General features: G+C 40.1%; 1 protein-coding gene across 8 annotated transcripts in view; it reads left to right on the forward strand.

Moving 5' to 3' along the window:
- Positions 1 to 22581, forward strand: part of DTNA (dystrobrevin alpha) — a 94282-nt gene that overhangs the window by 22381 nt on the left and 49320 nt on the right. For all 8 annotated transcript variants that reach the window (XM_062501459.1, XM_062501468.1, XM_062501476.1 and 5 more), the window contains exons 3-6: positions 7582 to 7795; positions 14977 to 15062; positions 16554 to 16708; positions 20876 to 20981. In XM_062501459.1, the coding sequence (XP_062357443.1) occupies positions 7582 to 7795; positions 14977 to 15062; positions 16554 to 16708; positions 20876 to 20981 (561 nt within the window). The remainder of the gene's footprint in view (positions 1 to 7581; positions 7796 to 14976; positions 15063 to 16553; positions 16709 to 20875; positions 20982 to 22581) is intronic.

Consider the following 22581-nt stretch of genomic DNA (forward strand, 5'->3'; position numbering starts at 1 on the left):
AAATATCTGACAGTCAAGTGCCATTGATTTAAAATGACAGTACCAAGTATGCTTAAAGTCAAGCATGTGTGTAAGATCTTTGCTTGGCTAAAATCTTCCTGAAATATATGATAAAATTTTGGAAATATTTTAAACTAATATTTCTTTAAAAGTTTATTCTTTTATTCACCAACAAAGGAAAATATATCAAGGAGAATATTGGTCCTACTAACACTTGGACATACTTAACTTACATTTATTTAAACCTACTATATGTTAAATAAATTTTAATTGATAGTTAAAACCCTGATTTTAGTCCAATACTTCCTGTATTTTATTAAATGTGATCTCTTCTTCCATGTTCATTCAGTAATAAATGGAGAGAGCTTTGTGAAGTTCATGGTTAGGGTTTAATACAAAAAAAAATGAAACTGAGCAGATGAGGATTCTTGTGTAAGTAGATCCATTTAATGGTAAGAAAGCTTAAGCACAAAACTTACGCACACAGACTGTTTTTAAATTTTTAATTTTTCTTTTACTACTTAGAAGATAGACTTTGCTACAGTTTTTTCTTTTTTATTTTGCTGAGGGCAACATCATTTCTTGACAGCTGATGTTTGAAGTAATCTGCCTCCTTTGAGATTAGTGATATATCCAAGATTATCTATATCTCAGAGCCTTTCCATAATTATAAATTGCATGATGGAGAAAAAAATTCATGTTTCACTGCATAAGTAGATATTAATTTCTTTGCTTTGAGTTGAAAAAAAGGAATGTACTCCATCTTTTCTCTCTCATTTGGCCTATTAAGATACTGTGTCTGCCAAACAGAACATTACTTATTGCAAATAAAGTTACTAGTTACAATAAATTAAAAATACACTGTTTTTTTGAAGATGAAGAATGAAGAGCCTAGAAAATGCCTGAAGAAAAGAGGGAGGATCAAGATCAGTAAAACTGAAATATATGTGTATAATAAGCAATGTAAGATTGCTAAATTATGTTTTCTCTAAATGCATCCAGAGTACATCTCTTCCACAAATTGACCTGTTGACAGAGTTGTAGGTGATGGAATTCTGCACTGTAACTATTAATTGCTCACTCCAATTATAAAAGTAGCAAAAAGTAAAAAGAAAAGGTATTTTGAACACAGGTAAAGCCAGAAGAGCAGGATTGAAGGCACTTGAAGGTGCCTGATAACGTTTTCATGTGAGGAAAACAAAACTCCTTTCAAACTGAGCCCACCATCTTCATCCCCATTGCATCCTGCAGGGAGAGACTGATCCGTTCTGTCTCAGTGCACTGGCAACAGGCACTTCCTAAATGTTACTTTAATAGCTGAAGGAGTCCATTGAAAGAAATAACATTTGCTATTTGGAGTGTATTTTCATGCATTAATTTTACTTCTCTGCATTCAGCCCGGGTCTCCTCAAAGAGTGCATTTTTTGGTGATGATTGCTGTGGAGTGAATGGCAGCTATCTGTAATGCTCCTCATGTGCATTGTCCCACTTCTGTCTGGACACTGAACTTTTATTTACATTCATTAATCACTGTCTGTTACTGAGCATGCTCAAATATGAAACCTGTGATGCTGTTTAAATATTACATAATGTCATAGAAGTTAAATTAGCAAACAGTGTTCTCCATAGAAGATGTAGTAACACAGAGCTTTAGATTAGCTGTGACTTCAGAGATCACTTAACAGAAAATCTAAAGGGGAACATCGTTTAGCAATTGCTCATAGAGATTACCCATATTTTTTTCAGACATCAGGCAAATGAGTGAGATCTACCCCTGGGCAGCTGTCCTGTTTACAGTGTGAAGCCTTTTTAAAGGGTCCATGAATGTTGGTTGGGCTTCATGATTTTTGATAGCCTTACACCATGCAGGCACTAGATACAAGCAGCTTTTACTGCTACTGCATAGTGATCATCTGCTGGCACCAAAGGAGCAACTGACAGATTTCTCTAGTTTTCCAGATCTCTTTCTGAAGGGGCATCTTTCACATGCCGAGTTCGCTTTTCAATGGGAAACGTGGGTAAGGCTACAAAAGCAACAACAGCAAGTAGAAGTTAAAAACAAACTTTTGGAGTTTTAGTTTCTTGAGGGAATTTGAGGCAGATTTTAGGAGAGAGAAAGCTCTCCTGCATCTATATGCTGCTTTGTTACTCTGCAGACTTCTTGTTAGCATCATGTATGTAGCATGTGGAAATCCGATTTGGGGTTTATTGCACTACGTGTTGTGAAAACAAAGTAAGGAGATATGCCTTCTTCAGTGAGACTAAAACAGTCTCAGGGATGGATAAATACATAAATGAGCATAGCAGGTATTACGGAAAATGGGTAGAAGAGAAGATGAGGCATGTAAGTTTATGCAAAGTTTGCAAGGTTGATATTCTGTTATTGCATTGAACAGAATACAGATACCACATTAGCTCTAGGCATCAATTTCTATTAGTACAAATGAGTGGAGTTTGCAGAGTCCTGTGTTTTTCTTCCCTTTTGCCCATACTGACAGTTTGACTTGGCAGCATGATACAATACATGAAAGTTTGCTTACTGTATGAGTAACCTTAAAAAAATAATAGAATTCGAGGTGATCAGGGCTCTACACCTGAATGTAATCTGCACAAGGTCAGGTGATGCAATGTAAAAGGTAGTGACTGTGACAGGATCTGGTAGCTGTTCATAAGATTGAAGTATTATTATTCATATTTTATATAAAACCTGAATTATTCTAGGTCATGTTGTAGTCCAGGTAGAAAAGACATCTTTTCTTAATGTTCAAGGAGGAAAGTTTGGGATTCAACTCAGTTAACCTTACCACCTCCAAGGTTACATGTCTCATGTAAACATGTTGCTTTGGATTTTGTCCGGAGTCTTTGAAGAAACACAGGCAGATTCAAAGCATATCCCACCTATCTCCCAACAGATGCTTTAAGGTGCCTTTTTCTTTCACTGATGTGAGAGGGAGCCTTGGTCATCAGTCAGCAGTAGACACTTAGTTTTTTTATGTTTAATATAGCTGCATGATTTTTGTTCTGTAACAACTGACTTGAGTAAAGGTCAGAGACTTCAGTCATCTGTACAGCACCCTAACAAAATGTCCTTGTGATTTTGAGCTAGATACTTGAGCAGGTATTTTCAAAATTAGTAGTTCTTGTTAAATGTCTGGCTCATGTCCATCTTTAATCTCCTCCTCCAGGAAATAATACTTTCCAGCCTCTTAGATATATGTAAAATTAATAAATAAAATGCAAAATAAAATAGTGCAGTAGGATTGTTGTTTATTCAGCTTCAAGTGGAACCAAAGTGTTTCTGGAGGAAAAAAAAGCCCAAGTAAAATTATTTATAGCACAAATACAGAGCAGTTCCTTGAGACTAATATTTCATGGTGGGTAAGGAACTCTTACATCTGTGTAATTTCCAATAAGTCATTTTCTTAGTCTTGTGTCCTAACTTTCTGGCATACCAATGAACATCAGGAGAGCTTATGAGCTTTCAGGTTAGAGTTAACAATAAAACCAGTAATTTTCTCACAGATGTATTTAGTATACTGATGTTATTAGTCCCACGTCTGTTAGCCTCTGGACATTTTCCTTCCCAAGACCATCATCAAAACTAACTCTGGATATGACTGTGTTATGAGAAAAGTAATATCAGAAGGAAAACAAAACAACAAAAAACCTCGCATTAAAATCTGACAGCTGCATAGTATCAGTGCTAGATCATGTGAAGAATAAAGACACCAACCTCCGTTTCAGCCACATTGATAGTGCCAGCTCTTTTCCTCCATATTCAAGAATTTTCCACTACTAGGCTACAGCAATTAAAGTTTAATTACAGCATGAAATTCCCACTGTTAAGAGGGTGTGGATGTCTGGAGTTCTTTCTCCATGGGTAACCTTTTATCAAGGTTAGGGAAACCATCACAGTTTCCAATGGCTGCAAAAGTGAACTTGTATGGTCAGAATAATTCCTGCACAGGCTGCTTGAAAGATACCCCAGCAGTTCTGATGACAGGATTTGTTACCCTTCAAATTGCCTGTTTCCACTCCCATGCTTTTTTCCACTACCATACTCATGCACTCCAGATAAACAGCCTGTCCCTGTTCATTCTTTTCCCACCAGCTCTAATGTTGCTGATTTTACATCCTTATTTAGGACTTATAATAAGGTTGTCCAATAATTTTTGCCTTGGTCAGTACTGGTGGTACCCCTGCTTGTCCTGTTTCTTGGAATGCTCTCTTGTTAGTGTAGCCTCAAGTCAAGGTGAGCCATCTGCATATGGCATTACTTTTTTTTTTTTTTTTGCAATTCCTTGTGCCTGGCACTTTCTCACATTGTTATCTTTCTGTAGTTCATGTTTGGTGATTTGCACATGTTACCAGAAGCCAATTTGGTGAAACTGCTGGTGGAAGCACCTTCTTCATCTGCTTGGTCTGAATGACCAGAAACAGCCCCCATGGCCAGAGACAGCCGGCATGGCCACAAACCTTGAGGGAAACATCCTGCTTCACCTTTTGCTTTCTGCCTGTCCTTCCCTCTTCATACTGCCACAAAATACATGCATGTGGTCCAGCCCGTTCCTGCATCTTCTGGCATGTTGCTCTCTATTTCTGGTACTTTCCTTGGCTGCTTTATGTGGTGGAATGCTCATTAACCCTGCTCTCGTGGACCAGACAATGACCTGCTTTCTGGTGACTTCCTCCACTCTCTGGCCTCCGAGCCATGTGGAGAAGCTGCCCAGAAAGGGTCAGTTATTATGTGCCAGCTGCCATCCTGGAGATCATTCATCTTCCATTTATCCAGATTACCTCTGTGACAGTGAAAGGTGATTGGGTGGGAATGGGAATGACTGCATTAAAAGATCTTAGACCTGTGCCAGATTTTTTTATGGGGAAGCTTCTCTTCCACCAGCCAGAAAACAAACAGAAGAGTTCAGAGGTTGTGTATTCCACCCACCCAGCTGTAGTGGGTTGACTCTGGTTGGATGCCAGACACCCACCAAAGCATCTCTATCACTCCCCTCTGCAGCTGGTCAAGGGGGAGAAAATATAACAAAGGGTTGAAATAAGGACAGAGAGAGATCACCCAGCAAATAACATCACAGACAAAACAGATTCTAATTAGAGACATGAATTGAATTTATTACTAAAAAAGTCAGAGCAGGATAATGAGAAGTAAAATAAGACCTTAAAAACGCCTTTCCCCCACCCTCTCTCCTTCACAAGCTCTGCCTTCTCCACCTCAATGGCACAGAGAGACAGAGAAGGGGGATTATGGCCAATTCATTAGGGATTGTGTCTGCTGCTGCTCAGGGAGAGGAGCCCTTCCCCTCCAGCCTGGGGTTCCTCCCAAAGGAGACAGTTCTCCATGAGCTTCTCTCTCCTATGGACAGCCTTTCTCCAGAGACTGCTGCAGCATGGGTCACTTTCACAGGATGCAGTCCTTCAAGGACAGGCTGCTCCAGCATGGGTCTCTCACAGAGTCACAAGTCCTGTGAAGATGCTGCTCCATCATGGCTTCCTCTCTTCACAGGTCTCCAGTTCTCTACCAGGAGCCTGCTCCAGCACAGGCCTCCACAGATTCACAGCTTGCTCTCAGGCATCCACTTGCTCTGGTGTGGGCTCCTCCAGGGGCTTTAGGTGGATCTCTGCATCCCCCTAGTCCTCCATGGCCTGCAGGGACATGGCTGCATCACCATGAGCTGCACCATGGGCTATAGGGGAATCTCAGCTCTGGTGCCTGGAGCACCTCCTCCCTCTTCTTCTCCACTCACCTTAGTGTGTACAGGGCTGATCATCTCACATATTCTCACCCTGCTACTCTTTGGCAGTAATTACAACTGTGCAAAACCCTTTTTTTAATTCTTCCTAAATATGTTATCCCAGAAGCATTACCATTTCTGGATGGTGCAGACTTGGCCAGCAGGGTCCATCCTGGAGCTGGCTGACACTGGGTCTGCCAAAAATGGGCAAACTTCTGGCAGCTTCTCACAGAAGCCACCCCTGTAGCACCCTGCTACTAAAACCTGGCCATGCAAACATCAGCATAAATCAGGATAACATTTTGAAGGCAACCTGCCAGCATGCAAGTTTGCCTGTAGAAGTTTCCTTTTAATACAAAGATAAAATAAATACTTTGGTGTCACAATGGAACTGTATCTTGTAGGTTTTCACAGTTGTTTGCTAAGGAACAGCAAGAAATGGAAAAGTGCCGTGTCTAAAGCAGTCCCTAAAGTAGTGGCTGCTGCTGTTGCCACTCATCTATATGGTGTAGCTTCCTCTTTGGGTTTACACATGCACTAACAGGTTGTTGGAGGCTGTATACTGCAGAGGCAAAAAAAGAGAAACCCAATCACAGGGCAACATTCTAGAATAAGTAAAATTACTGTATCTCCTTTCATCATCCATCTACTCTCAGCTTACATTTCCCTGCCATCAGACCATCATTGCAGTCTAAGACAGAACCTGCAAACCAATCAAGTAAAAGTACAACAAGGAGGATTATAATCAAGTTTCTGTATCTATGAAAACAAGGATCTCCTTCCACATACAGGTGGCTTTTGATACATCATAAGACGTATCACCATGCTGTGTAATGAGAACTGTGCAGTAGTTTCTCTGGTGAAAAGACAATTTGCACCCTGAGCCTCCTCTGATTTTTTTTTTATTGACACTTTAGTAGGACAGAAGGTAACACTTAAGATAAAGAGATGAACCTTTGAGTTCACGTTCGAACTAAATCCAGTTTTTAAATTACTGTAAGGATTTCTTTATTTTTGGCACAGTGCACCTCTTCTGGAAATGGCATTCCTCAGCAAGCCAGTCATACTGCCACAATAACAGTGCTCTGCAAATAAGATTTCTGTTTGGATACAGAATATGAAGGGTGAGCAGAGATTGTCCTTTAAGCTGTCTTTATAGGTAAAAACAGGCCACATCAAATTCAGCTTAGACCAGGACTCCGTCAAAAAGATTTAACAAATCATTTGGCAAATATATTTCGAAGACATAAACTATGACTTTCTGACCACTTCATTATGTGTTATTTGTTTAAATGTACCCTGACTCAGTTACAATTCTGTTTCTGTAAAATATTTTGTTTTCCATACAAATTGCTGAAAAGAATTTTCAAAATATCAGTATGTGATAAGCACTTAGCATTCGTAGCATCTTCTGAAAAGCCCATCTGCTGTGCAAATTAATATCTAAGAGTAGTTTCTGAATGGGGATTCATAAAGGCATGGTTCAGAAAAACAATTAGCATATGTTTACCTTTCAGTGATTTCTGTAAAATACAGACTTTTATTTGAATATTTATACAGTGAGGAGTGATTTCCCAAGCTGAGGTTGTACTCATTACAGCTAGTAATATCAATATATTGTTTGCTTATTAACGGATTTGAATTTTATTTGCTCATTCCTCCACCAGGTTCAATGTTTAGTGGTGGAAAATGCATTAATTCATTCAATTATTCATTAAGCGTGTTGTACAGGGTTGTGTTATTCCCCACCCTGTAGGAGGAGGTGACCCTTTTTCTCAGTTGCTTTCAGGAGCACGTTTTCCCAGCTGAGTCTGTCTGTCCTGTCCCCTAGTGCACCTGGTGGACATCTGGAATGTGATAGAAGCCTTGCGGGAGAACGCCCTGAACAACCTGGACCCCAGCATCGAACTGAACGTGGCTCGCCTGGAAGCTGTGATTTCAACCATCTTCTACCAGCTCAACAAACGGATGCCAACCACCCATCAGATCAACGTGGAGCAGTCCATCAGCTTGCTGCTCAACTTCCTGCTCGCAGCCTTTGATCCGTGAGTCTGCCTTTCTGCCCTCCCAACTGCTGAAAGGATTTTACTTCCTCCAGAAATATCTCTTGAAGTCAATTGAACAGGCTTGATTCCATCTCAGATAATGAGCACGTGGATAGTACTAACTAGGGAGATAACCTAAATTAAGGGCCTCTGCTTTCCTTTCTTTCGAGCCAAATTCAGCACAACTGTGTTTTCATCCAGCTACTCAGACTTGTTCCAGTTTATATCAAAGAAGAATTATCTACAGAAACAAATTCACATGCACTTCTAATTTGGCTTGTTGTTTATTGACACACCAGTGGCTGACACCGCTGCTATGCCTCTGTAGCAGTGCCATGGGTTAATAACTCATTATTTTGAAAGAGCTCATTTCCCTGCAAGTTCTTGCAGCTGTAAGCAATTTTTTTTCTGGCTCATGCCAGTGCAGCATGATTTTGAGACCATGACAGAAATAGGATTAAAGACCTGGAGGTGATTAAATTCATGTTGTTTATTACTGCATGGGACTCATATGACAAAAATAACAAGTTTGAGATAGAGCAAACCACTTACATTTATGAGTATTCTGTGTATACCTATTACAGTTTCTGAATACATAGTTGGCAACCTATGGTGCAGTATTTGCAATCCTCAAAACTGAATTCTTGGAGAACAGTGGTTAAGTCTGACAGATGCAGATGTTGTCACTTCATGGCTTATTTTTTTGAAAATTCACCAGCAGAAAACACTGGCCATTAAACATTAAAATAAGGATGCTTCCCCTCTCTCTTCCCAGTCCTCTCTCTTGCTGCCCTGGCTGGGTGTCACTGAGCACCTCTCGGTGCCAGACCAGCCAGTGGCTCGGTCGTCATGGCAACGGGGACAAAAAGTAGGTGTTCCACATGAGAAAGCTGCACTCAGCCTCTCCTCCTGCCCCTCTGAGGGGAAGAAAAGCCAATCCATTGTGAAATCACAGCCTTCTGGAATATTTTCCTCCCCTCAAGGGCAATAAAAGAAGGAACGGACATTTTAATTCATACCATTGTGCCTGTGACAAGCACACTAAAGGATGCTGGAAATGACCAGATGCATTTATTGCTGCATGCCGTAAGTAGACTGCTTCCTGGCTGGTAAACACAGGGAAAGACCCTGGACTGTGGAAGCAAGACCTGTGATAATGTGATTATTTTGTAGCTCACTGTAAAGGGGTAAAGATCTCAACTACACAGCACAGCTACTTGCAGCAAAATGGAGTAGAGGAATTTAGTCCCCTGGAGGGAATCAGAGAATGTTTTTTAAGGGGGTAAGGTTTTGCTTTCCCTGAAAACATCCCATGTGCTGTGGTTCATGATCTATGTCTGGGCTCCCATCAGGCCCCCCCAGGGTAAGGAAGCTGTGACCCTCACTCCATTTGTCAAGCGGCAGCTCAGTCTGTTGTGCTGCCTCTGAGTGTAGTGCATGGGATGCACTTCCCAGAAAGGCAGAGGCACCCTAGGAAGAGGCTCCCAGCTCTGAGGTCAGAGATAGGGACTAGCTGCCTATCACCCCATATTAAATACACCAAATATGTGAGATGAGGTTCAGGTGCAATCTGAGATACCTAAGTTCAGGTTTTGTGGAGATATGTGTCTGCTAGGTTATCTGTACTATAAGGAAAGTCTGGACACCTGTCACAAATAAAGGCATATCAGTTAAGCATCTGATTCTCAAAATGTGCACTACACTTGAGTATGGCTCTTATCATTGAAGTTTTGTGTTGGCTGTTGGTTTAACAACCCCTGGTGGTTCAGGTTTCCTGGTTTCTGGGAAATGGAGGGAGGGAGGTGGCTTTACAGGCTACACGGACAGTGTGAGACCTGCTGGGGTCTAACCAGAGCTGCTGTCTCTCCTTCCCGTGTTGATGCTTTCCCTCCCCTCCAGTGCAGCAGAAAAGTCATTCTCTGCTGGAATTTAGAAGCTGGTGAAGGAGGAGCAAGGTCTTTTCTTGTAGTCTCATGTTCAGAGAGAAGCAATGCTTTGCGTGCCATCCAGAGAGACTCGGCAGGCTGGAGAAGTGGGCCCATGGGAATCTCCTCATGAGGTTTAGCAAGGCCAAGTGCAAGGTGCTGCAGGTCCAGAGAAGGTGGTGCAGTTTTTCATGTCCCATTTGGAATCCAAAGAAAGTGAGAAATGGAGACTGTGACCTAGCATACATGAAAGGACCACAAAGGAAAAGTTATTTCATGTTTTAAAATCTAATAAGCCTTCCACTGTCTCATTTATTTAGTTCTAGTTATATGTTGCTCTTTGTGTACTGTACTGGCTGAAGATCCTCCAAACTTTAAACAGAGCCTCCTTCTTCTTTTTTAGCCTGCTGAAAACCTGGCAGGTTTCTCTGCCCTCTGGCAAGGAGTGTTGCCTTAGGCCTGCAATACAGATGTCTTCTCGGGAGCTAAAGCTTGGCTAGCAGAACATGAAAGGAACCACAGTGTACTGCCATGGCATGTGGGCCAACTTGGCCACTGCTGGTGCTGAGCTTACATCCCAGTTTTTTTGTGGGTTTTTTATAGCCTTGGGGATTCATTAGGCCCATAGATAATTATATTTCTCTGCAGCTCAACCCTGAAAGGAAGAAGAAGTGGGGAAAAATTATAGTGTATAGAATTTCACATGAGAATGTGATGTTCCTTCGTGCTGCTGGAAGTAAACTAAAGTACAACCTTACAAAACTACAAGCCAACAAATTCAAAATTCACAAAAAGAAATACTTTTCCAATTAATTTATCATTAGTGTGTGGAAATCAGCATCATCTGGTAGATGAGCCTGACAGAGCAAGACCAGTGAGCAGAATGAGGTGGTCATACTTTAAAAAAAAATCTAGAAAGAAGCATGGCTGATCTACATTTTTAACCACTCATTAATTGGGCAATAGCTTTTGCTTCAAGGCCTAGGGTAATTAACTGGCTTTATGAAACAGTAACACACTAACTTCACTGGCACAGCAAGTACTGTGTAAAATGTTGACAAGTACAGACCTCTCTGAAAAATTCCTCCCAGGCTGGTGTCAAAGCCTAGGCAGCAAGGTGGAATGTCAGCCTCATTCAGTCAAGTTGTTCTCCAAAAAACTCCTCTTAAACAGAATGTGAAATATTCTGTGCTAGATCATCTCCAGGTGTTCCTGCTGCGTAGTTTAACTGATAAGAAAATAGCTGAGTTTTCTCTGTTCCTTGACATATGCTGTCCTATGTATGGAGCTGTGGACCTTGGGCTATGAAACAGACCCTGCCTAGCTGGGGGGGAGGGGGGGGCAGCTTGACTTCTGCAGAGAAAAGAGGAAATATTCATGTCCTTGTTTAATCAAATGAGCATTTTAATTGTACTGATTCCAGTACATAAAGATGATTAATATCTACTTTGGAAATACAGTTTCTTGCTCATTCATCTGTGCAGAGCAGTGAAGTGTTTATTTCCATCTCTTCACCTTTGCTACTCGTTGAAAGCCACAGAGGCATTTACAAAGTCCAGAAGAAAAATACATTTCAGAGATTTGGGCATTTTGCATTTGCTCTCCTACATGAAAGAATCTTGCTAAATGTCAATAAAATTTCATCTCTAAAACCTCATTGTGAAAATGGGAATTTGTAATTACAGCCTCTGACATTTCAGAATTGTCTGCCTTGATTACTTGATGGGTAGTAGCCAATAACTGAAGAATTTCTGTTACTTTTGCAAAAGATACCTTGAAGTATTAGGGGACCACTACTTAAGCTTCATTAGTGGGAAAAAATTGTATTTTCTCAATGTCCTTTTCATGGGTCACATTTGCTGTTTCTAAAGATGTGATGCTATTTCTTGATAGCTTTCCCCACCATATGGCTGTCTCAGTATGGGTGTTGCTAGAGATCCTGACAAATGACAGTGTCATCTGTTTAGTACCACTCTCCTTGGTGATCTATTAGGCAAAATCAGGCTCTGGAGCTGACTCAGCCTTGTATGGTCTGTGGATTTTGTCAGGCAGTCTGTGGGGTTTCCTCGCTATGGGGACAGGCTGTCTCTCTCTGTAGCTATGCAGTGGAAGAGGAAACCTTCTGCTCTGCTCTGGTGTCTAAAAGCATGTGTAATTTTTTGTCCTTTTTTCCCCAAGCAGCTGGAGATAACCTTCAACCCTGGCCATCATTCCCTTTCCTAAGTACTCCATCCTGTATTGTTAAGTGCACATCAGCTTCAAGGTTTGCTTTTGACATCACTTACGCTTCTTGCTGCAGCGTAACCTCAGTAAGAGAGGTGCAATATAAAATGAAAATATTTGCTGTCTTCTCCTATTTCCACTAGTAAAATTTCTCTTTGCATTAGCCAGCCCAAAGCTGCTTTCAGGGAGCGCTGACTTCTACTGAGATCTTCCTGCTTCTGGGAGCCACTGTTTCAGCATTTGTTTTTGCACAGCAAAAGCAAAAAAAACCATTGTGAGGCCCTAGTGCTGCCAGTCCAGGGCATCTGTGGTGCTGAGACAAAACTTAGGGCAGATGGTCCAAATGATACTGGCAAGTCTTAGGCCCCATTACCTTGTCTGTTCATCACATATCAGTCATATGTGTTTAAATATGCATATGTGTGTGTATGCACACACACACATATATATGTGGAGGGCAAATTTGGTTTATACTGGCTCTTGTGATGATGCTTTTAGGAGTACAAATGACCAATACAAAATACAATGACAAAACTAATCAATTCAAATGGAGAGATTGAAGAAATAAATGATAGGTTTTCTTTTTCTGTTCCTCTCTTCCATAACTGTTTGAGTAGGGGAAAAGCCAATGGCTCTAGGGTGGAAAGCTGAAGCCAAGTTGATATGTGTCTGCCATGCAATAATATAATCCTATTAGTAAATGTAACTAAACCTCCTGGGAAAAAATAATCTAAATCTGAAGCACTTCCACATGGGCATGGTTTTTTGGGTTTTTTTCTTTAAATCTTCCTTTGCTTCTTAATAATACCACTGCTTCTATTTAGTTGGGGTTTTCTTTAATATAACAACTCTTTTAAAGGCAGATGGAAACCTCATGATGAAACAGTGCAGTAAAATTTCTAAGGGTCTAAAGGGCAGCATGCACAAAAAGAATACAAAAGGAGAATACATTCTCAGCCATAACAGTGCTAAGTCTGCTTTACACAAATCCAAATCCAATCAACAAAAGATGGAAATACAGAAGTCTGTAAATTCCTATGCTGTGATTTTAATCTTCTGAAGCAGTCAAAGGGAACTTACGTAATGAAAAAGTGTGCATAAAAGTCTAAATTAAAAGAACACAGTAAAGATTTCTATCCTAAATCCTGAAACAGTGATTTTATTACTTTTTTCCTGTATTTCTAGTTGATCTTCTAGCAAAAAGCAGTATTTTAAATGAGTGGAAAGGATAATTAGAATCTATATTTAGAATTATGGGCTACACTGACATAGAACTAAATCTAATTCAATGAACTTTAAAGATTATTAGCTAGTCAAGCTTAGGGAACTGACTCATTTTCTACAGTCTGAATGACTTAATGAATGTAGCAGTGAAGCATGTAGCATGCATCAATGTACAGATGTGAGTATACCATTCATGTCTGTCTTACATGTATGTGTTACTGAATTAGTCTGGTTTGGGATTAGCAGAGAAAGAGGCACAGTCACAAACTCTGTGTCTCTCCCAAATCAATTAATCTTTTAGTTCTGATCAGACACAATTTTCTTCCTTAAAATTATGAGTGACAATGAACAGAGTAATTTTAGAAATACTGATGAAGAGCCAAATTTCTACATGCTACATGCCAGTGCATTTAGACCATCCTACACAGGACATGATTGTGTACATAAATCAGGAAATCTCTTATAAACATTGTATTCCATGGCAGAGTAGACTGAAGATCACAGAAACTCTATTCCAAAATCTTACACAAATCTTCATTATCTACTCCTGTCATTAGTCCTATCATAGACTTTAGAAGGGAACATTGCTTCCATTTTGCTAAGCTCACAAATATTGGTTGTCTCTTTTTTAAAACATGATGGCATGTTCTCACTGATGTCATTAATTAATATCATTAATTCATGCGAGAAGCTGTGACATAATGCCACAGAGTTTGGATGATGGACAGAAGTTGCTGCAGTACAACTCTGGATTCCTACTGCCTTACAGTAAGATTTAGATAATTCCAAGAAAAACCACATTTCGTCATTTGGGTATCAAGAAATTAGCATTAAGAAGTAGATGAACTTAGGAGAGCATGTTCATTCTCATTTTTGGAAAGGAGCTGAACACTAAACTGGGGCTGATAGGTGTTTTAGGGACTAAGTGTGCCATGCAGTGTGCGAAGTCATGTTTTTCTCAAATAAACAGCTCAAATAAACCAGGTTTTCTGTGATGGCTGGTGATCAGTGGGGGCCATCATGGCTGTAAAAGGAGAATGAGGATAGCGAGAGGAATAAAAAAGTTAAGCCATTGCATGCCTGAAGACAGTTGAGGGGAGAGTTGGCAATGTGCCTTTTTTGCCCCAAGACAAACTCTTGGGTGAATTTGGTGTTTAATAGCACTTACACGTTGTAAATTGAAAGTAGAGACCTAGGTACAGCTTCATCTTGAACAAACTGGGGACAAAACTCTTCTCCATACCACGACATACGTCCTTTGCTCATTCTGGATACAGGCAATATTCCCCATTTTTCAGCAAAGTCCTTCTCAAGGTTCCTGGGTGTCAGGTGTATCACTTAAAAGGAAATTGTCAGGACTTAGTGACAGGTACAGATGAAGTTTGTGCAATGGTGTGGGGCCTGTGTGCTTTTTCACTTTTGTTCCCAGTGCTGATTTTTTTCATTTACTTGCAATCTTCTAAGTCCAAGAATTCCCAAAAGACGTAGGATAGGGAAAACCTGAGTGTGATAGGTGTCTCCCAGTGCTACTGTATCACAGATAGCAGCAGTAATTATCAGTGTAGTGTATCATGAGATAAACAGATAAATACTGAGCTTCATACACATAATAAATCTGCTCTGAGATCTTTACAGAACAGTGTACTGATGTGTGTTGTCATAAAACAAACTTTCTTTTTAAAGGACTTACTTCCGCATGTATTGTGCATTTCAGTAGGTGATGTCAGAAAGATGATGTCAAAAATTTTAATTGAACAGATTCTCAAAAAATGGACATATAAAATATGTCTACTTTCTACTTTTGAACAGGGAAGGACATGGTAAAATTTCTGTTTTTGCTGTCAAAATGGCCTTGGCAACTCTTTGTGGAGGAAAAATCATGGACAAATTAAGATGTAAGTGATATTTTTTGCCTGTTAAAAATTGTTATTTTTGGAGAAATAACAGTACGAGTAGAAAATAGGGAATTAGGATAACCTACGGGTTCTTGGCTGGGTTTGGGAGTTGCCTGTGTATGTCTCCAAGTAAATCTCACTAAATGTTTGGTTGAATTTAACACTGAGGTTTTTAAAGACAGATTGCATACATTGAGGTTCTTATTGGTGGATTTATTCTTTTTTTCTGTTGGGGTTACTGAATTTGGAATACAAACAAGTGCCTCAACATCATGAAACATCATGTAACAATTTCTTGTGATTATTTTTGATAACGTCTATGTCTTTTCACTCGCAGAAGAACAATATCTTGATGCACTATTTGTATTTTCTTCCATAGGGCATTCTTATGCTGTATTTTAGTGAACAGATTCTCATTTCATAGGATTTATTCCCAGTTCCCCAATAGCAAAGGCATAATTTACTTGTAGCTGCAATGGAAGACTTTCTGTTTAGTGATAGGATATCTGTAGCTCAGGTCCAGAACATTTCCCAGACTTTTTGACCAAAAAGCCTTCAGTTTCCACTGAGCCTTCTACCTCAGCCCAAGAAAACTGAGTTTACAAATTGCTGCTGATTTGAGTAGTCAAGTAGAAATCCCAAGTGTTGATTTAGTCTTCCAAATTTGGTGCCATTTTTTAATAAGCTATTTCTATGTAGAAACTCAAAGACTGAACTAAAGTTATAAATTATAAATTGAGCACCATTTGTTCCCTAAGCTGCTTTAAGAATAGGAACTAGGTCTATCCAGTGGAAGGCTGAAGTACAATGATGATTTTTTGGGTCAGCAGTCCCAGAATCCTGTTGTCAGAATTTCCCTTCCAGGTTCCTGGAAGTTAAGCAGCTGACATGACAGCCTGAAAAACAATAAATGTTCCTTAGTCATAGATCTCCTGCTAAGCAGAGGATAATTTTAAACAAGCAGAGAAGTAAAGGCTGACAAGCTGACATCACTGCAGTAATAAAAGTGTGATATTTTTATACATAAGAAAGGGAGAAGAGTGAAAAGTAACACATTGGCAAGACCTTCATTGCTTTGTGAGTCCAAGACAGTAATAACTGACTTAATGAGCCCGTTGTCCAGATTTTGATTTGACATGGTAAGGTGGCAGTAGGCAAAAAGCTGATGTAGCGTATCTTGTCAAATCAGAGCCTTCTTATCTGATTAAATTACTGCCTCATGCTGTGCATCAGACTTTGCTTAAAAATGACCGCACACAAAGAAAAAAAAATCAGGAATATTTTAGTATTAAAATCAGCTATTTCTTAATATGCAAATAATTCTTCTTGTTTTCTATTGAAAGAGGTCAGAATTAAAGATGCGGTAATACTGGAGGTTTCCATAAGCCAGACATTTAGTACTTCTCATTCAAATCAGATGATACTGAACTCAGAGCAAATCTGTAGCTCATACTGAAGCTGCTGTTCTTCCCTTGTCTTTTCCCCCCTCAGATATTTTCTCCATGATTTCTGACTCCAGCGGGGTGATGGTTTATGGCAGGTACGACATGTTTCTGCGCGAGGTTCTCAAGCTGCCCACCGCTGTCTTCGAGGGGCCTTCATTTGGTTACACTGAGCAGTCAGCAAAATCCTGTTTCTCACAACAGGTAAGTGAAGAGACACAGGATCTCCCCTCTAAGCAGGCCAAGACTCTTCCTGTCTTACACGGTGCATATTTGCCCAGGAAACACTGGGCTGGGTGAGGGCAAGGTGCACTCTGCTGATTTCTGGCATGTAGATTTGGTGGCTTCAACAGGAAGCTGGTTTCTATAGGCTCCCCATATAACCACGAAGAGAGAGGTTTAGTCAAAAAGTCATTCAGAGCAGGATCTTGACCTATGAATTCCTAAATTAGGGAACTTCCTAGTTTAAGCACCTGTTACATATGTACCTTTAGGTATTACATATATTTATACCCCAAGACATGCAGTCCTCCACTCTGCTTAGTTGGTGCTGGTATAAGCATACACAAGACTAACTTACCCATACTAAGCTGGAGTTACACCAAAAAAAATGAAACTTCAGGTTTTCCCAGTGATCAAGTTTAGGAGTGAGAAGAAAATCACCTTAAAACATTTTTTTGTAAGTAGGAATCATTATGTATTAGAAAATCCCTAGTCTCTTACCAATAGCACCAGTGAGATAGGGTCAGGAAAGCGGTGAATTTATCCTGAAGAAAATACAAGATTTTTCGGCAGCTCAACAGACTCCATATGTACACTGAGTACAGCACATTGGCTTCAGCTAATACATAGCACTAAAGAAGATTCCATAACTGTGGCTGATTGTCCACTTCTCCAGTGGAGAAAGATATAATTCCTCTGGCTCTTGCCACTTATCACACTGTATAATTCCATAAATATGTAGTAAGGGAATATGCTGAAAGAGGGACAGTGTTAGAAGTAAAGCTGTATTTTCCTTTTCTTTATCCTTTCATCTGCTGAATGAATACTGTTGAACAAGTAAGTTCAGTGGAGCAGGAATAGTGTTGTTTTCATGCAAAATAGAGTCTCATATTTTGTATTCTCTCAGTTTCATGACTAATCAATAAGCACTCCAGTCAACCGAAAGGAGGTGTTGAAATTCATTTATTGAGTCATCTTCCAATTCATTTTAAACGGTAATGTTTGTATATGTGAAACTAGTCTTGTTTCACAGAGGGGGAGACTCAGAACAGTGCTTCATCTTATGTGGAAGAATTTAGTTGGTGAAGTGACTTCTAGTAGTTTCGTGTTAAAATAATGAAAGAGTGCCCTTGCATGGCAGCAGGGCATTCAAACTTGGCATGTTGGACATGCTGTTATTATAGATGAAAAAAAGGAATTTCTTTTCCTGACAAAATGTAATTCAGGCCTCGTTTTTTATTTTGAAATCAGAAATGGCGTTTGCTTTGAGTTTTCATGCAGCTGAGTGGACCACACACATTAAGGTACCTACAGAAACATCTTCAAGCAGGCATTAGATGGTTTTGTGTACAAGCTTCACTTAGAGCTAACAAGAGTTAAGTCTCTGACTGATGTAGGTACACAGCAGGTTTACAAAGCCACTGTTTTGCATCTGGAGGCAACCAAATGCTCTTGTAAATCTAGTCTGATATTTCACTTAAATTGACTTTATGTAGTTTTCATTACATCCTCACTAGGGATGAACCGGAGTTTTGGAATGAAATTCACGTCTTTATGACACCATGATAAATGGTATTTGCAGTCTTAGTCACATACAAATCATTCTTTCTCTCTCCTATAATGCATGTAGCATTATCAGAAGTTGATAGCTTGGAATAAGTTTGGCACTCTCACTTGTTCTCACAATGGGTCACTTTTGCTTACCAGAAGCCTTTCAACACCCTGATATATAGAGATTCTTCAATTTCAGGGAAATAAAAAATTCTGGAAATCGTTGGGTTATGGTGTCAAATCCATTCAGTTTGCATCTGAAAGGACTTTTCCTTTTGCAGAAATGTTTTTTTATTCCCAAGTCTACTGGTTTACTTGATACAACCATGTATTTTCCTCTGCCTGTGAACCACTGCTAGATTGAATGGCTGTTCAAAGTAGAAACAACAGTTTCTCCTCCTCAGCAAATTTGTGGGACAGAAATGCTGGAGCAAGTGACTTAATGTTTGATACAAATCTGTGGCTCAAAAAGGAGTTTCATCAGGAGTTTTCCCCCATAGGTAGGATTGATGTGATGTTATACTGTATTTGTATTAAACAGTATTGTTACTATTGTAAAAGCCACCTTAAAAAAAAAAATCCCAAACTAAAAAGATAGACCCTAACTTCATTTTCCTAGCACTTGTCTAAGTGTTATTCCACAAACCTAGACTCCATCTGTGTGTAGTGTATATTTAGAAAACAGCTTTCAGTTTAAACTTTCCCAGCAGCTGAAAGAAAATTGCAGGTGGAAAATGTATGGAAATTGCTCTGATGGTGTCCTTTTAGGACACTGCCTTTTTCTCTAATCCATAAAATCAGTCATCACCAGTGCAGTTTGGCCATAAAGCTGTCATTGAAGCTAAGTTGCCTTAGTTGGTGCCAATCAAATTTTGAAGTTATAGCTGCTCTCAAAAGCCCACTGCATTGTGGAAGAGCTGTTCTTGTCTCCTCATCTATTTGCTTGTTAAGACTGTGTGTGTTCCTTCAAGAGCAGAGGGAAGATCTAAGGCTACTCAGCTCTGCAGTTTGGGCCACTGGAGGTCCCTTCTCTTCCTTGGCTTCCTGGCACCTTTTTTTCCCCTGTGCTCTCAACTTCTGCTGCAGACAGCAGAGACATTTGCTGCCAGCACTGGTCAGCAAAGCCGTGCCAAACATCCACAGCAGGAAAAGAAATAGACCTCTCCAAAAGGAAGATCTTTTTCTCTGAGCTGATGCTTATAGCATAGGATGCCTGTTTGGGAAGTGTCTTTGGGAAGATAATTCATACAACAAGCAGGTGGTAGTGTTTGACTGCACTTTCACACTGCAGTTATTGTAAGGAAGGGTAGTATTCCAGTGAGATTTGGAGCTCGTGTTCTGGCTATTTCTGTTCATTAAAGAATCAATCCCATTTTCACAGTAGCCTGAAGTATTTTCTCCTAGGGACAAATATTTTTATATCTTTCCAAATATCTTGCAGTGTTTCATTCCTGAGACTGGTTCAGTGTGCAATGTTTTCCACTGATCACTCAGTGTATAAGAGAAATAATGTTTTTACTTACATCTGGTGGTAATTGTGTATAAATGGAGCACAGATACTCCATCTGGAAATCTCAGCTCTTAAAAGAATTCCAGAACACACAGAGATGATACATGTCACTGAACAGCTGCTGCTTAGCTTCCTCATGGGGTAACCACAGTTCTTTAGCAATTTAAAGCATGTGCAATCAGATACGAAAATTCAGCCATCCCTTTGGACGTGGAGATACTGCTTAAATATGTATGTTTATAAAATATATCTACATATATTCTCAGCAGCGCTCGATATTTTTGCATCTTAAATTGTATTTAAGGAAGGCTCAGTTGCTGATTGAAAAAAACAAATGAACTAAGATTCGTGATTACTTTTAACAGTCACCTAAGAAATTTATGGCCCTAAACTGCATTTTTAAAATGAACAGGGATATCTTAGAGATTAAATCTGTTTGAAGTTGAGAGTGGCATAGATCTCTGAGTGCTTAAAGGTGTGAAGAGTTTAGGAACAGTTGCAGTCCCTGAGCATATGCAATCTTGACATCCCACAATCAGAGCTCACTCATAACTAGTTGCCATTGCTCCTCAAAGTTTCTTAAATTATGGTAACAAATGGCCTGTGCTGGTCTCTCCTTATCCTGTATTTCTTTCAAATTGGTACTCCCTTTCTGGTATTTTCTCTCATTTTCTTTTTTGAAGTACCATCAGCAGCAAGTTTTCATTTGAAAATTGGTCATACACAGTGCTACCCTACATGCACTTGTCACACAATACTCAAAACAGATGAGAACATGCTGAACTGAAGACCACCCTTAACCACAAAGCATCTTCAGGCAGTGATGGTAGAAGAGAGTCTGGAAGTGAGTGGGAGCTAAGTGTCTCCAACCCAGCCTAGAGAGAATGACTTCTAGTCATCAGTTGTATCATTGTACCAACTAAAAATAGTCTGGAAAAGCTTTGCTAGTATCACTTGTTTTTTTTTTTTTTTTTTAGTAAATCAGAGCTACAGGCAAACAGTGTTTGAAACTTATTCCCAAGTGTTTCTGTAGAGACAAGATAAAATAATTCTGAGATGTCTAATTACTTTTTTTTTTCTTTGAGCAGAAAAAAGTCACATTAAACACTTTCTTGGATACTCTCATGTCTGATCCCCCACCACAGTGTCTAGTGTGGTTACCACTTCTGCATCGACTGGCAAATGTTGAAAATGGTAAGTAAAGAGACACTGCCAAAACACAGTTACAAGAATAAATTTTGGTGTGACAGTTCTCCCACTCTGTAGATGGTTTTGTAAAAGCTAGTGTACTGGGTTCATTGACTCCATGTGCTATTTTTACAGTGACTGGTAAAATATTTAAAGAAGTCCGTTGGTCATTCAGCCAGGAACACGGCTTAAATTTTGCTGTGCTCAGGAAGTTAACCTGATCATGTCTCCTCCTGTGCTCTGGATAAGCAAAGAGCAGTAGGACTTCATCCATTCACACACTTTTATTTGGTAAACTATCAAGACCACAACTTTTATTAGCTATGACATATGGCAGCAGAGAGGGAACAGCTTGGCAGTTCCGTTCATACAGTATTCCTGGCAGGAGATGTCCAGTGCAGTGCAAAACGCCTGCCAAAAGGTTCTGAGGAAGGATCTACTCCTAAGTCTACACTGCCAGACCATATCCTCTGAAAAGGAAGTTCCCCATGGATAGTATGCATCCAATTTTGGCGATAAAAGGAAAAGGAGGAAAAGTTGTGTGTGTTCTTCTGCCAAACAAATCCCTCTTCCACTGAAAGGCATCAAGGGGGGTAAGGTGATGTTCCCAAGTCCTTTTTAGCTACAGAGCAACTTATCTATCCCACCTTCCTCAAGCTCTTGTCATCCACCCCTGTCCCTCACCAGTGTCACAGTGTTTCTTAGCCTAGAGCAGAAACCCTTCCTGCTGAAAAATTCTGGCAAGGAATTAAACCCCTGACACATTCAGCACTGATCCAGATTTTCCCAGACTGAGCCTTATGACAGAAAGGCAGGGGGTGCCTGAGAACAAGGGGATGTTCAGTACCCTGTGGTAAATTTGGTACATGCTGTAGTGAGGAAAGAGGAACAGAAATAGCACTATTGCCTGGAAGGTGCTTCAAAACATCAGTTGATGCTTTAGTGTCCTCAGTGAATTGCCTCCTTGTCACTATCTGCTTCTGAACAGAGAACAGGTCCCTCCAAAGGCCAAGTTTCCACATCTGGGCATCCAAAGCTAAGTGTTCAACTCCATATATAGGTACCTAAATGACACCACTTGTACAGATGAGACAGCAGTAATTAAGAGATAATAACATGCCTAAGTACACTTTCATCATTTCAGTAGTCACACAGCTGAGTTTGACTTTTCCTCTGAGGTGCCTCACTTCAGATGCTTAAAGCACAACAAAACATTAAGCTTCTCCCAGTCATGCAGCCGCAGTGGATTTTCCCATATACAAATTTCCTCTATCATAGAATAATTTGTGTTGAAAGGGACCTTAAAGATCGTGCAATTCCAGCTCTCTGGCAAGGACCCCCCTAGACCAGGTTTCTCAGATTCTCCATCCATCCTGGCCTTGAACACTTCCAAGGATGGGTCATCCGCAAGTTCTCCCGGCAACCCAATTCAGTGCTTCACCATCCTCACAGTAAACATTTTCTTGCTAATACCTAATCTAAACCCACCTTTTCTCCGTGAGCCATTCCCCCTTGTCCTACCCCTAAATGCCCTTGACAGAAGTCACTCTCCAGCTCTCTTATAGATCCTTTAGGTACTGGAAGGCTGCTCTAAGGACTTCACGGA

Source organism: Cinclus cinclus, chromosome 1 (genome assembly GCF_963662255.1).
Source record: "Cinclus cinclus chromosome 1, bCinCin1.1, whole genome shotgun sequence".
Classification (NCBI taxonomy): Eukaryota; Metazoa; Chordata; class Aves; order Passeriformes; family Cinclidae; genus Cinclus; species Cinclus cinclus.